This window comes from Vanellus vanellus, assembly GCF_965231255.1.
Source record: "Vanellus vanellus genome assembly, chromosome: Z".
In the NCBI taxonomy this organism is placed as follows: domain Eukaryota; kingdom Metazoa; phylum Chordata; class Aves; order Charadriiformes; family Charadriidae; genus Vanellus; species Vanellus vanellus.
Window position 1 is genome coordinate 9,569,034 of NC_138908.1, and position 14,948 is coordinate 9,583,981.

General features: G+C 43.3%; 1 protein-coding gene across 1 annotated transcript in view; it reads left to right on the forward strand.

The window, feature by feature from the left end:
• Positions 1-14,948, forward strand: part of GRIN3A (glutamate ionotropic receptor NMDA type subunit 3A) — a gene marked incomplete at its 5' end in the record, with an annotated part of 76,681 nt that overhangs the window by 16,485 nt on the left and 45,248 nt on the right. Inside the window, 1 exon segment of the mRNA XM_082498041.1 lies at positions 14,090-14,694. Within this exon segment, the coding sequence (XP_082354167.1) occupies positions 14,090-14,694 (605 nt within the window).

Here is a 14,948-nt window from a genome sequence, read left to right on the forward strand (position 1 = left end):
CATAGAGTTCATTATCAGGAGCTGAGGGCCTCCTCGTCAGCTGCGATCGCTCATCAGCCGTCCGCTGACGTCACGGTTCAAGAGCTGACCTAGAGAGAGCGTAGCATCCATATGTGTCATCCCATGGGCTGGGGCGGGAAAAGCTGAGATGTGGAAGAAAATGTCTCGTATGTCAGTAGGAAGCTTGAGCACAGACAAGATTTTATTGATTCATTTGGTTCGGAGTATTTGAGAGCCTTTTGACTCACAGAGATGTGCAGCCCTACCAGCTCCTAAAGCACAAAGCTCTTAAAAAATAAATTAAATACCCAGCGAACTTGGGTAATTGGTGCTTTGCAATGAGTGTAGTGGTTTTCAGCTGTCACAGTTGCTCAAACCCGACATAACTTTAAGGAAGAGATATATTATTTTATAGGAGGGGGATGTGGAGGCAGTGGAAATTTAAAGGAATTGTAGCAGATAAGGTAGCACCAGTATTGAAAAGAAAACTAGATTGGTAAAGGTCTTTCCCCTCATTTCCATGCTGCAAAGCATTCTTCCCATCAATAACGTCCAGCCTGTTAAGTTGTTGCTGTTACTTCCATTACCTTCTCATAAACGAAGCCAACCCCTATTAACCTGCCACAACAGTTTTTTCCCTTTACCCCTCAAGAAACGTAAAGTAGCAGTACAAATAAGTTTCTGCATAAACAGGTAGGATGAAGAACATTATTTACAGTGAAGCAAATTTGGTACTTCATTCCATCACAACAGTTTGTCCAGCTACTCCTCACTAGTTTTTTCTGCAAGGGTAAAAAGTACATTAAACTTCCCCACCACCAGAGGTTTTGCTAGTATGTTGAGTTGTTTTTGTCCCTGTGCTATTGAGTTTCTCATTAACAAGGGAAGATCTTGGTTTTGGGGTTTTTTTTGATGCAGTACGGATTTCCAAATCTTTTTGTCAACACTGTGAAGTTTATGCAGCTCTCCAGCCCCGCCGGCAGCGTGGTGCTGGCCTCCGCTGCAAGCTTGCCCTGGGCTGCGCGTCGAGCACCAGCAGCGCAACAAAAAGGGAGGGAAAGCTGTAAGGCAACGTGTTCTCTCTTTATAGTAGGGCGCCTGGGCAGTTGTCGGGGGTCCATTGCCACCAGTAGTGATTTGTCCATATGGTGCTTCTGTGCAATTGTAGCAGGGAAGGGATGTACAGGGGACAGCTGATGAGCTTCTCCCGACGGTGTGATGCTGGGATCAACTGCGCTCGCCACAGGCAGAGCCGAAGGAAAAGAGAATTACATTTATTCGGCCAATGCCAGTGTCTGGTGATTAGTGCCTGCTTCTGGTGAGTGGTGGTGTCAGACAGCAATACGAATCTTCAGTACAGCCAGATGGTCCCATCACGCGTGGCAGACTGTTTTTCCCAGTGTGCATGGTCATGTATTTATCTGCAGTCTGTGCCCACTGTCACATACTACATACATATGGATGGACACACTGCTTAAAGCCTATGAAGTATCAGCACTGCTCCACTGGGTCCAAACTCGGTACCAAGGGGGGGATTAATAAGTGTTGTTCATATTTTACAGTGATTTACAAGCTCTGTGCAATCACTTCATTGTTGGTCTAAGTGTCCACGCGAGGTGCAGAGTAAAAGAAAACCTGGCAGCAGTAATCAATGCATCGTAGAGAGGTGATGGTGTTGTGTCTTTTCTGTCAAGCGTTTAGATGAGAGCAGAAGATTGAGTCACTACTAGGAGCTGTAAATGTTCACCTGATGCTCTCGCACATTATAAATCAAAGGATGAAACAGGCATGGGTGGTGATTTCTGGTACATTCTCCCAACCCTCACCACAGTACATGCTGCAAACAGCTTTCTGCTCGGTGAAGTATGTGCTACAGTAAGGTCTCCCTTCATGACTCTGTACCCAGACCTCTTTTGGAATACAATGGATAATTAGTAATTTGCTAATCCACTTAAAACTAATGAGGAGATCGCAGTATCCAGATGCTTGCAGACACGGGGTGCTGATGAGGCAAGTATGAGTGGGATTGGTGACACTCGTCTGGAAGGACAGACCAGTGCAGCGTGTGTAGTGTAATGGTACAAATGCCCAAATTATTTAACAATAACCCATAAAATAAATGGCTGGGGTTTACTTTCCAAATTCTTTTATCTGTTGAGGCAGCTGTGTCTAGCACAGGAAGAACAAGAGATTTGAGCCCTAGATTCTGCTTCTGGCAAAATCTTGGTCTGTTCTCCAAGACGTGTGACTTCACCTCTTTTTATTTTCCTTTTTCCCTTCTGATCCCTCCCTGCGTAAGAGGGTGTGAAATACTTATCTTCCTGTAAGCCTTCAGATGGGCAGAGAGCCGTTTAGAAGGCTGGTCCTTCTGCGGTGGTGGTCTGCGCCCGACGGGGTGCTGTGGAGGGGGTTATCCCCATGTTACAGAGAGGGGTTTGCTCGCAAAGGGGAGCGCAGGACGAGGCAGGGATTTCAAACCGGATCGCTCAGTTTCTATATTTGACAGCCAGCCAGGGCCCCTTCCTCCTCCTCCTCTTCCTCCTCCTCCTCTCCCTGCGTGCCTTGGTAACGGGCTCTGCGCAGTCGCGCACTTTTGTGGGTAGTTGCTATACGCTTTATTGGAAACTCAAATGCTTCTGCCTCTGGGGGCGGGAGGGGTGGGGGGGTGCCTCCTGATTACAGGATCATGCCTTATTTTGTGTTTTGCTCGCGCAGAAAAGCAATTTGCAAACGCTGCCACAATACTTCTAAATTGTACAGTTGTCTTTTGTGTTTGTTTGTGGTTTGTTTTTGTTTTTTTTTAATGACAATGTATTAATTCAGGATTGGGAAGGAAAAATGGGGAGCGGTGATTGAAAAATTTACAGTGAATATAAACCACGAGGCTTTGGTGCATTTTCAAAAGTCAGGTTCTTGCCTTGTGTTGAACGATAGTAAATCTGCAGCTGAGGAGCTAACAAACATCACACCTCCCAGATTGTTTGTTTTTTCCTCCTGCAGCAACTGCTGGTTTGGAGTGGCACTTATCCTTGAACTATTTCTTATGCAAACAAACGGCCTCCTGCCGAGGAAAGTAGCTTCACTGCGTGGTGCAATTAGTGAGAGGATGCCCGTGCAGGATGAGATCCTCCTACCCTGGCTGGCGGGGCAGCATCGAGGACTTTGGGCTGGCAGCGAGTGGCATTTCACGGCCACTCGAGAAGGCATGTCCGGGTGGCCGGTCCCCTCTGCCAGCTCCCTGCCCCACCGCATGCGGAGTGTATTTGTTTTTAAAAGAGGCGTTTTGATTCTGTAATTTCCCCCCCCCCCCCGCTCACCCCCTGCCCTGAGAGGCAATTATAACTCTTCTTTCTAATTTCCTGTCTTTCTAATTAATCCTTGATGTATTAAATAAGAAACCTCAAGTGGAGATGTTTGAATGCTGTTCCTGATTTTAAGCCAAGCAAGTACACACAAGAATTCACCTTAGAGCCATGATGTAAATGCCTAGCCTCAGAAGGATCAGCTACTAACCTAATCTACCCTGGCCTCATTTAATAGAGTTAAGAGATCAGTCTTTGCAAGCTTAATTCTCAGCTTGCTTTCATACGAAAAATCAATATAGAGCAAAATGCACCTGTAGGTAAAATTAATCCTGCGGAACATGCCCGGAGCAAGGCCCAGCAGAGGGGGATGTGATGATGAGCTGGTGCTGGCTTTCTGAGGAACGGGACACGGGTCAGCACTAATTTCTCCCACAGCATATTGCCGTGTACAGCTGTCATTACAGTGACGGCTCTGTGCGTAACTGCACGCAGCTCTGCCCGTGGGTGTTTCTCCCACAGGCAGGGACCCGTAGAGACGAAGAAGCTAACTTGGTCTCTGGTCATCGTCCCGGAGGAGCAGCCCCCAGTGCCCTGCAAGGAGTGTGGGGGGGTCCCGCGGCAGCCGGGGTTGCCCCGTGCCTGGCGGTGCTGCCTGCCGCTGGGCAGCCCTGCCTGCCGCATCCTGAGCATCGCTGTACAGCAGCGGCTCAGGACGGACCAGGAAGGTTTCTTTGTTGAATTGCCACCTCCTTCCCCATTTGCCTGCAAGATAAAATGACCAGGTTTCACTCTGCTGAGCTGCCAACACCAGATAGGGTTGCACAGCCTCTTGGTAGTCATTGGTAAAAATAACGAGACATGGGGGCACAGCTACTGAGAGTATGGGGAATGCAGATGCTCGGGAGGAGTTAAAGACACTTTCAAGCCGTGCTGGAACTGGGCTGATGAGTGAAAACGGTGCTCTGGATTTTATTCCTTACTGCAAGTGTTAATGGTGAATAAAATCTAATTGGATTAAATGCTGCGTGGGAACACCGTGTGTGTATCAGAAAGGACAATAGATGCTTTTGTAAAATGGTATCAAAGTTCGTTTTCCTATTAAACATGAATCAGTCTTCTTCATACACCCTCTCCTATTCTATGTTTTATTCCAGAACTAATTTCTTTTTGTTCAGCCAGAATTTTGCTCTGCCTAAAAAGCTGGTAATACAGAAAGTGTGCTCAAAGCCTGTCGTGCTTGTGAAAAAGTAGCGTTTTCTAGTGATGTACTGCAACGTGTCCATCTTGCTGATGATGGAAGCTGCTGTAACAGAGCAAGGATGGGAATGCCGTTGCAAGAGCCCTTTACGCTGAGGAGCCTGGCAGGGGTGACATGCCAAGGAGCTCGGTGTGGAGCAGTGCTTGGCAATGTGCATTGTAATTACAGCCTTGGTTGCCAAATTCTCTGTGAACTCTTGCACTGTGTTAGCAGTAGTCCTCAAGAGTGAGGCATCAGAGCAAACACCACATGCAATTAACATGAGCTTTAGAAACCCATGCTATATGCGAAGCCAAGAATTTATTGTTAGTCTCATTAAAGTCCTAGCAGTCTAATCAAAGTAGTATTATTGGTCCCAGTGATGCTAACACTTACAGGCAAATTATCCAAGCGCTACAGCTCATTCTCAGTAATGATACGGCTCAAACTGTCATACACGCGCTTCACCTATCTCTGTTCTCAGGTGTTGGGCTCACCCTTCCTTGCACCTCTGGGTCCCGAGGTCAGCATCATCGTCTTTAGGGAGACAGAGCGTGTGTGTTTTCAGGGGGAGGGGGTTGTTAGTGGCAAGTTGTCTGTGTCCCAGGATCTCTAAAGGGAGGAGTATTATGTTGACGACAGGAGTTTCTTCCTCTTCTGGGTTTCCTTTTGCTCACTTTTATACCTTTGTTAATGCTGTCTGCATCTCCGCTGCATTTGCTTGCCCATTTCTGCATTCTTTTGCCGTTCCACCTTATATCCACATTTGCAGTATCTGGTACGTATTACTTATTATATACTTGTTCTTTGCTCTCCCTAAACCCAGTTTTACTCAGCTCCCAAGGTTGCAATCTCCTAGTGACCGGTAGCTGACCATTGGTGAGCTGTGCATTTAGCCCTGGCACCTCTGGTGTGACACTGTGCTTGCACTGTCAAGGCTTCTGCTCTCCTCTTGTGATAGCAGTTCTGGGAATCCTTGGTACAACCCTATCTGTTTTTTTAGCAGCCTTTGAGCTGTGATTTCTTGATAAACCAAGTAACGTTTTATTACTGCAGCCTAATCACACCTACATCCTTGATCTAGGGTCGTTAGTAATCACTCTAAAAGACTAATAAGAGTTCTTTCATTAGCAGGCACACACACAGAGTGCTCTGGTAGCCACTTAAATAATTTTCTGCGTCAAAACAGCACCACTGGTGTGTTGTGAGAATTTCTTTACAACAGGGTCTGCGCCACACCTCAGACGTTAGGAGTGCCAGGACCAAGGAGGCAGACCTCAGCAAGCACAAGGTCCATGCACTGTCTGCTCCCAGGTGCTGCCATGCCCTTGCCTCTGCTGCTATCAAAAGTTGAATCGCCCTCAGGAACCAAAAACTGGGGGGAAAAAAAACCCTTCTCTTGTGCATTGCCCGAGTAACACGTGGGAAAACTCCGCCTGCCTGCTTGGGAGTTGCTTTAAAACAGAGCCCTTCTGACTGATAGCCAGGACGTGAAAAGCACCAACGTTTGTGAGGTGCTTCTCAACACCCCTAGCACAGGGACACCCCTCAAGGACATGAACACCCCTAGACAGTCTGCTGAACAGCTTTGAGTTAGTTGAATGCTGTGTCTCCTTAAGGGAAGAATTAAATTCTGCTAATGCTGTTTTTCAATCATTCAGGCTTATAGTGGCATTCAGAAGAACCCTGAAAAGATACGCCTCTGTGGAACAGCCTCTGTATTTTGCATCCTTTACAAGTGTGGGAAGACTGGTAATGGGGTAGCTACAGCACGAACACCGAAGGAGAAATGCTGCTCACAAACATGACAGCCTAGATGAGACCAGCCGTAAGAAAATGTGTTACCGGGAAATGGCATTAAAAGAAAGCCTGGGGTAGAGCTAGCCACGATCTCCTTGCTCTTGCTGGCAAATGCTCTCTTACTTGTGACAACCTGATTCCATAACGGTGTTCAGCTTCTAAAAATATTACCATGCAGTAACAAATTGTCCAATGTGGCTAGTAGTCACACTCAGTGTTTCCTGGCATCTTTCACCCAAACATTTGTAAGGGCTTTGCAGACGTTGATTACAAGGCCTTAGCACTTGGGAGCAAGTCACAGACACAGACCCGGCCACTTCTTTCTCCCATCGGAAGTGTACCACAGAGCAGAGCTGGTTCTCTAGGGTTTTTAATGATGGAGGGGAAGCCTGTCATGGAGGATTTCTGCAGCTCCCCCTGATCTATTTGTATTAGCAATCATCTGTTTTTTCTTAGCTTTAATGACACGTTTTATAGCAGCCTTCCAGTATCTGAAGGGCGCCTACAAGAAAGCTGGAGAGGGACTTTTTGCAAGGGCATGCAGTGATGGGACAAGGGGTAATGGCTTCAAACTGGAGGGGGGTAGATTTAGATCAGATAGATACCTAATAAGTAGAACTAACAAGTCACCGTTCTGTGTAAAATGAACTGTCTAAACAGTACCAGTACCTAAAGGGGGCCTACAGGGAGCTGGTGAGGGACTTTTTACAAGGGCATGTAGTGATAGGACAAGGGGGAATGGCTTCAAACTGGAAGAGGGGAGATTTAGATTAGATATCAGGAAGAAATTTTTCACTTTGAGGGTGGTGAGGCACTGGCCCAGGTTGCCCAGAGAGGTTGTGGAGGCCCCATCCCTGGAGGTGTTCAAGGCCAGGCTGGATGGGGCTTTGAGCAACCTGGGCTGGTGGGAGGTGTCCCTGCCCATGGCAGGGTGGGTGGAACTAGGTGATCCCTTCCAACCTAAACCATTCTATGATTCTATGATTTTAAGGAAGGAAAAACTGTTTTGGCTTTTGGCATCTGTATGAAATATTTCTTGTCAAACTTTAAATGTTGAATTTTTTTTTTCCTCCCCGAGCAAAGAACACCTTGAAGTTTTTCAAGTAGTATTACTTATGATAATTTATAAGTGGCTATGAAGATAAATAATGGGTCTTACTTTCCAAGAACAACTAGAAGTTCATATTTTATATTGTGTCTTTGACCTTGCAGGGAGCTGTACATATTCAGATTAGTGTGGAGTGTTTGTATGTAGGCATTAGAGATGCTAAACAAGCTCAAGTCATGACTGTTTGGTCTAAGGATAGAAATTATTGCCAGGACAAACTAAGTCAAAACTTCATCTAGCTGTTGTGGTTTTGTGGTTTGTAAAATCAACAGTCAGTGCCGTTTTAAGATCTGCTTATAGGCATTGCCTGGACAGATGCCAGACTTCTGCTGCTGCAGGAATCAGAACAGCTCTGGCTAGTCTAAGCTGTCTTTTTCTCTCTCAGAAGCCTTTAAACGGTCTGCAAAAAGTAGCCTTTAGTGTGGGCACCTGCCCTGTTTCAAATTACGGTCTTGGTCAAACAGGTGTGTATGTGTAGACAGATGCACGAGACATGAAAGAGAGAAACTCATGAAGTCATCCTCCTCAAAGCAGGTCTGGGGTTTTCTTCGCCCGAGAACCAAAAGGCAAGATTATTCTCCTGTCGAAATAGCAGAAGAAATGTATGACTGGTATTCTTAATCATACTAATGCTCCTGCTTAAACAGGTGCTTAAGTGTTTTGCTGGATGAAGGCTTAGAAGCCAAATTTTAACGCTTACTGAAGTCCATGACAAGGCTGTGGGGCTTTAACAGGGACCAGGAGAGAGCCCAGGAGCAGTACAACACCCGGGCCCAGCTCCCGGTGCGCTTCAGAGGGGAGCGGAGGGATGCATGCCTGCCCCGCGCATCGCTTCTGTCCCTGTGGAAGCTGCAGAATGGATTTTGAGAAGAACACCTGGATACTTCGCCCTCAGCAGTAAGAACCTGTGGGTGCCTTTCCTCTTGGCCACAGCCTCCCCCGCAGGCAGAGCAGGTTTCTCACCACAGCTTGGAGGTGGAGGTGCTGGAGCACACCGGGTGGACCACGCAGCAGTTGGGATGTGGTATGGTGGCAGGACCTCTCCATCCGAAGTGCTTCCCGTGGTCCATCAGCTGCCGACACAAAATCCTCCTTGAAGCATTGCAGTTTCAGCAGTAGGGCGGATATTAAAAAAAAATAATAATAAAACAACATTTCATAGCGTCTTTTTTCATGGCATGGAAGGAAGAAGCTATAGGTGTGCTATAGCCTTTAGGGAACTGGGTTTTAAGCCCAAATTTTGTAATTTCAGCCCTGGAAGAAGGAGCTTCCCAGTTTTTGAAGCTGCGGCATCAGCTCGCTCACAGCTGCCATTTAGCTCTGCTTGTAAAGCTGTGAGTCCCCACAATGGCACTGTACAGAAGGCTTTTTCTTTTCCTTTTGGTGGAGCCTCCTCTGAGGTAATTATATAGCCTGTTTTCTCTTTTGTGTTTCTTACAAATATATATTTGAGCACTGCCTTTTCCCCCGAGAGTTAGAGGGGAATAATATTTTTTTACTTTTTACACAGTTAGCAAAAGAATATTCACATACATGCTTTTATCTCTGCTAACGAAGTTATTGTAATGTCAAATAAAATGTCAGTGTGACGATGCCTAATTAGCATTACAAATATGGTTGAAGAGATAAATGGCCAGATCCTTCAGGGTGTAAGTCAGTCCGGCTCCAGGCGTTCGTGCTCGCAAGATTTACAAGGGCTAAGGATGGGTCTACAGACCACTGAAACAGAGGCTTGAAAAATCTCACATTAATTAAATGCAAATCATGTTTCAGTTGTTAAATGAACCTGCTATCTCAGGTGTCTCAGGCAATGAAACTGTAAAACTGCTCTGGTTGGGATACAGAGAGCAAATAAGCAGTTACAGTCTCTGCTGAGGTATGGGAGTGAAACACGTCAGACCATGTGAAGCTTAATACTCCATGGATGGCTTGGTCCAAAGCCCACTGAAAGTCAGTGGAAAGACTGTTGGTATCTGATCCAAAGGCGATTAGCCAGAGATTAAGGATTGTAGGCCTGTCCGTTACCCGGTAAAACTGAAGTCAGTTAATCATGTCTGGTTTATAAAAGAGGAGCTAATGATGTGCAATAAAGAATCAAGCTCTCATAGACATTGAAAATGTTTTTGCTGGTGACACTATGGAAATGCAAACACATTATTAAAAATAGATCACAATTAAAATTATTCAAATGAGGTTTAATTCTCTGTTTGTGTAATTTGAAGAAAAACTGATGCAATTCATATCATCTTAAATCACAGCTTAAAGTCAAATTTAAACAAAGCAATTTAATTTCCATATGAGCTTTAATAGACAGTTTCAAAGTCAAACTTTACTAATTTCCAAAGTGAGGTAATGAAGGAATTTGCCTGAGAACTTTAATAAGGATGGATGGGCACAGTTCAACACACAGATACTATCTCATAAATATTCTGTTCCATGATAAGTACAAAGTTATACACATCTAAACTATCATTTAAGTTGTCAGAAGTCTTTGCTGTGAAATTATGCAGTCTCAGTGACAGCTACTGAATGACTGAATAAGCAGTTCTCAGAAGTTCCTCATTAAAAAGCAGTAATTGTTTATTGTAAAGGAAAAAATAAATAAAAATATGTAAAAGCATTTAATAATACTGTAATGTCAAAGGTTGTATACTGGTTCAGGGTCTTTATGTTCAGCTGCATCTTACAAATAACAAACCTTTCAAAATAAAATTAAGAACGTATTAAATCCAAACGTCTCCAAACATCTCCACATCCTTTCCTAAAAGAATAGAATAGAAATTAAGATAGAATTAAAAATAAAATAGAAAAATGGAGTAGAGTAGAGCAGAATAGAATAGAATAGAACAGAATAGAATAGAATAGAATAGAATAGAATAGAATAGAATAGAATAGAATAGAATAGAATAGAATAGAATAGAATAGAATAGAAATTTCAGTTGGAAGGAACCTACAATAATCATCTAGTTCAACAGCCTGATCACTTCAGGGCTGACCAAAAGTTAAAACATGTTACTAAGGGAATTGTCCAAATGCCTCTTGAACACTGGCAGGCAGCAGGATCTTCTTTTGCATATAAAACCGGTAAAGTCAACCAACCGCTCAGTAGATGAGTACCAGTAGATGAGGCCAGAGAGATGTCTTCTTGGTTGAGCTGTGAAACAATGTGGGCCATCAAGGATCCCCTTCCCTGTGTCCCAGTACAAAGCAAACATTAATTGCTGTTCTTCCCCAGCGTCTACAGGAGTGTTTGCCTGGTGGGCTGATAATTAGCTGAAAGTTAAGCCAAAGACAAATGCCTAGTGAGTGAATTTTATGTATATTATTGTGTGAGAAAAATTCTGAAGACAGGTTTGCAATCACAATACACTTAATAGAAAAGAGGCTACTTTTTCAGGGCTGAGCATTTGCGTATCAAGCACATTAACAGGGAATTTCGCAACTAATAAATCACAGTGGTGATAAGTGGTCACATAGATGCACCTTTGAAAGTGACAGCTGAAGCACAGATGGTTTCACACCAAGAGGCATTTTTTAAACGCAGGCGCAGTCTACGCCAGGTTATCCGAAATCCATTTCCATTCAGTGAAGGAACAGTGTCGCAATACAAGAGCAGCCTGTTGGACCACACTCACACACATCCGAGTATATTGCACATAAGGCAGTGACCAACGCTGAAGCTCCTGAGGACTAAGCCTGTAGCTGCAGTGCTGTAGAACCTCCACCTGAGAATACCAAGTCAAATGGAAACTGCCTTCACCTGCACTGCCGAGTAAAGTTATGTCTCATTTTCAGGCCCTGAGGCAGAGTTTCACATTCTCTGGACTATGTGTGCTTGGTGCTGTGTTTGCTCTGGGCCCAGCATGACGCCCAGTGACCCTAAGGCGTAATTTTAAACTTTTGTGTATCTCCATGAGTTAAGTGTTTTAATTCTGGAAGAACTGTGCTGTAGACAAGCAGAAGCAGTCTTGCCTATGTGAAACTGTGCATATGCACTGGGTTTAGCATGAAGATACGGAGGTCTTCAAAGACCTAAACCTGCTGGATGAGATGGGGAGCCAGTTCTCATGCAGTCTTATCCGTACTGCCTACTGGGAGTGATCCCCAACATGTGCTAGGACCCAAACTGCCAATGCGGGGTGTGAGAAAGCTACTTGCCACGTGCCAAAACCAGACCAGGAACAAACTCGGCAGTACCAATGCTCAGGTTTGTTTCTTGGGGCTGGTTTTTTTGACAGTATGGACACCTCTTGTCACTAACATCTGTCACTCACCAGCGCCTGGTTGTTTTTCTCTATCCCATATACTTTTTTTTTTTTTTATGTACCTGCAGCTATACCATGATAGCTATAGTGCTATGATTGGGATGTTGTGCTTCAGAATACATTGAAGACATTTGCTCTTCCTCGTACAGGCATGGTCAGGTTGTGTGCTATCATTTATATATGCAAAATGTCCTATGTATACTGAATAACTCATTTCTTCTCCAACACTCAAATTAACTAAGAGAATAGACTTGCAAAGTCTTGCTGGTTGGAGACAGATCATGATGTAAAAATTGTTCATACTTTTACTTGATTTTGGACTCCTATTTGCAGCGAGAGACAGGCTAGTATTAATTTGCCTGATCCTTTCATAACCCCAAGAAAAAAGGTTTGTTGTGATTCAGTTTGCAAAGACTAGTTTCTTCAAGTCAGCTTTTCAAACCCAGATATTATGCACAATGTTCTTTTTTTCTGAACTAATAATGTGTTTTAATTAGGAGGCAATGTTTTCCAGCATAGAACTCACACTCTGCACAGCTTAACTTCTTGTGCATTCAGTAACTTGTCCTTTATCAAAGAGTCAATCCTCTTGTGTCTTATTGGCAGTACATGATGTGCATCGATTGTGGACAGTGATGTATTTAATTAGCTTATTCATGTGTCTGTGTAAAAAAAGGCCACAGGTACCACAACCAAGAGATAAAAATTGCTCAGAGCATCTTCAATTACAGCATTCTCTTTATCAAGCTCTGCATTTAAATGATCTGCCCGGGAAAACGGATGATGAGTTCATGTAACTACAAATTAACACAATGAAAGCTTGCTGCTTATAAATGGTGTTTAGCTCTTCAGGGTTTTGTTTGTTTTGGTTTTTTTTTCCCCTCATTCCACCCCTTAAATCTGTATTGGAGAGCCTAGGGTTTTATTTTAGTAAAACTAGTGCAAATGGAGTGTTTATCATATTATTCCAAATTCAGAATTGCATTTCTAAGAGCCATACAAACTGGAACCTACAATGAAAAGTGAAATACTATGAAAATCAAAATGACAGCATTTTATGCCAACCTTAGACACAGTAAAGGTTTGATCCCTCTTGGATATAATACATGTTAACTACTGAAAATGTAAGAGAATGAAGAACAGGCCTTAAGTGTTTAGTAACTTAATGAATAGAAAGATAAAATTCAGGTAGTGTAGGATAAGATACAATTTGAGGGGGCATGAGTTCAGACAAACGTTGACATAAAGTTAAAACAAAGATCTGACAAACCAAAAGATGCACTGAACCAGGCTTCATAACGCACAATTTTTCAACAGTCTCATGGCTGGGATCACATGCCAGTGTAAAGTAAAATAACTTTTTCAGCAAAGCTACACTAAAGACTGTCAAGGTCTCAGCTGAAACCAAAAGTTGGAACAGTATGTATTGTGCTAGCTGAAAGCCTGATAGGAATATTTTGGTAGAGCAGAGAACTATTTCGTAGCAAAATGCCAGAAATTACTTGGATTCTTTAATTTTTTTCTTCCTTATTAAATCTGTAGATAAAATTTAACTTTATTTTTGGGACCAGGGAAGGGGGGGGAATAAGAGTAAGGGAAAAGTATTTGTGGATCAAATAATAATAAAGAAATAAATACTCACCTTAAGAAAACAGGTGAATTAGCCTCACATCTTTCCTCCTTATCGGGAAAAGATAAAGCCAAGGGCAAAAATGTGGAAAAAATGAGTATGGAATGGTTATTTATTGAATATTTTCCAGCTCAGAAATCACAGTCTGCATACCAGCCTCTTGTGCATTCAGTAACTTGCCCTGTACCAAAGAATGACTCTTCTCATATTTTATTGGCAGTACATGATGTGTATTGATTGTAGACTGTGATCTGTTTAATTAGGTGACTCGTGTCTGTGTAAAAAAAGCCCCCAACTACCAAAAAAAGAGATAATAAAAAGAACTGAGGGGTCTTCTTTATTGTTGTTTACCAAAGAACTTGTCAGCATCCACTGAATTTGAACATTACCACCAGGGCTGGGTCTGAACACTAAAGGCATACCTTCTCATACCTCTCTCAGGAGAGCAGGGAAATCTGTGCTTGAGAATGGCAAGAAATCTGAAAATACAAATGAATTGAAAGAAATAAAAGTTATTGGAAACAGACTCATTAGTGACTACTGAAGTTGACTCAAACTCTAGCCAAGGAAGCCCATGAATCACAGTCCGTTTAAGCTGGGTGGGTGTAGTTTCCCTGTTTATCACATTCTCTTGGTTGACAAGTGATTACTTTGAACTAAATGAGTGAGTAAAAATTAAGCAAACTCATTAACTTTGAGTCCAGCATATTTGTGATCAGTTGTCTTTCATATTTTTAACTACAGAATCCCCTTCACCTGCAGATGAGTTTAGAAAGCTCACTGAGTTCTGATGCTGATGTCACTTTCTCGATCCTTGCAATGAACAACTGGTATAATTTCAGCCTGATGCTATGCCAGGAGGAGTGGAACATCACAGATTTTCTCTTCCTCACACAACAGAGCTCCAAGTTCCACCTGGGATCCATCATAAACATCACAGCAAACCTCACTTCAACCAGTGACCTTCTGAACTATTTACAGTTTTACCTGGAGAGCATCAAAGACACAACATCTACCATGGTGATGTTTGGATGCGACATGGAAAAAACACGGAGGATTTTTGAAATAACTACCCAGTTTGGTGTGATGCCTCCAGAACTTCACTGGATTATTGGGGATTCACAGAATGTGGAAGAACTGAGGACAGAAGGTTTGCCGCTTGGTCTCATCGCTCATGGCAAGACCACACAGTCAGTCTTTGAGCATTACGTACAGGATGCAATGGAGCTCGTAGCAAGAGCTGTAGCAGCAGCCACCATGATTCAACCTGAACTAGCTCTTATTCCAAGTACAATGAATTGCATGGACACAGATGAAAGGAATATCACTTCAGGGCAGTATTTGTCAAAGTAAGTTTTTCCTTTTTTTCTTTTTTGTAGCTAATATTTGTGGTATACGAGAAAAATAATTTTCTGCTCCCTCCCCACCATTCTCAGTGGCTTAGCTATCGTGTTGTTAACCCTCCCTAGTACACATTTGTTTCAGTATTTCCTCTTGCTTCTTTACTTCTGGGCAAATAATGAAATTTGAACTTAGACAGACATTAAGCTAGTCGTAGAAGATGCTGTTCCTCAAAAGTAGAGATTGCATAGTAAACATACAC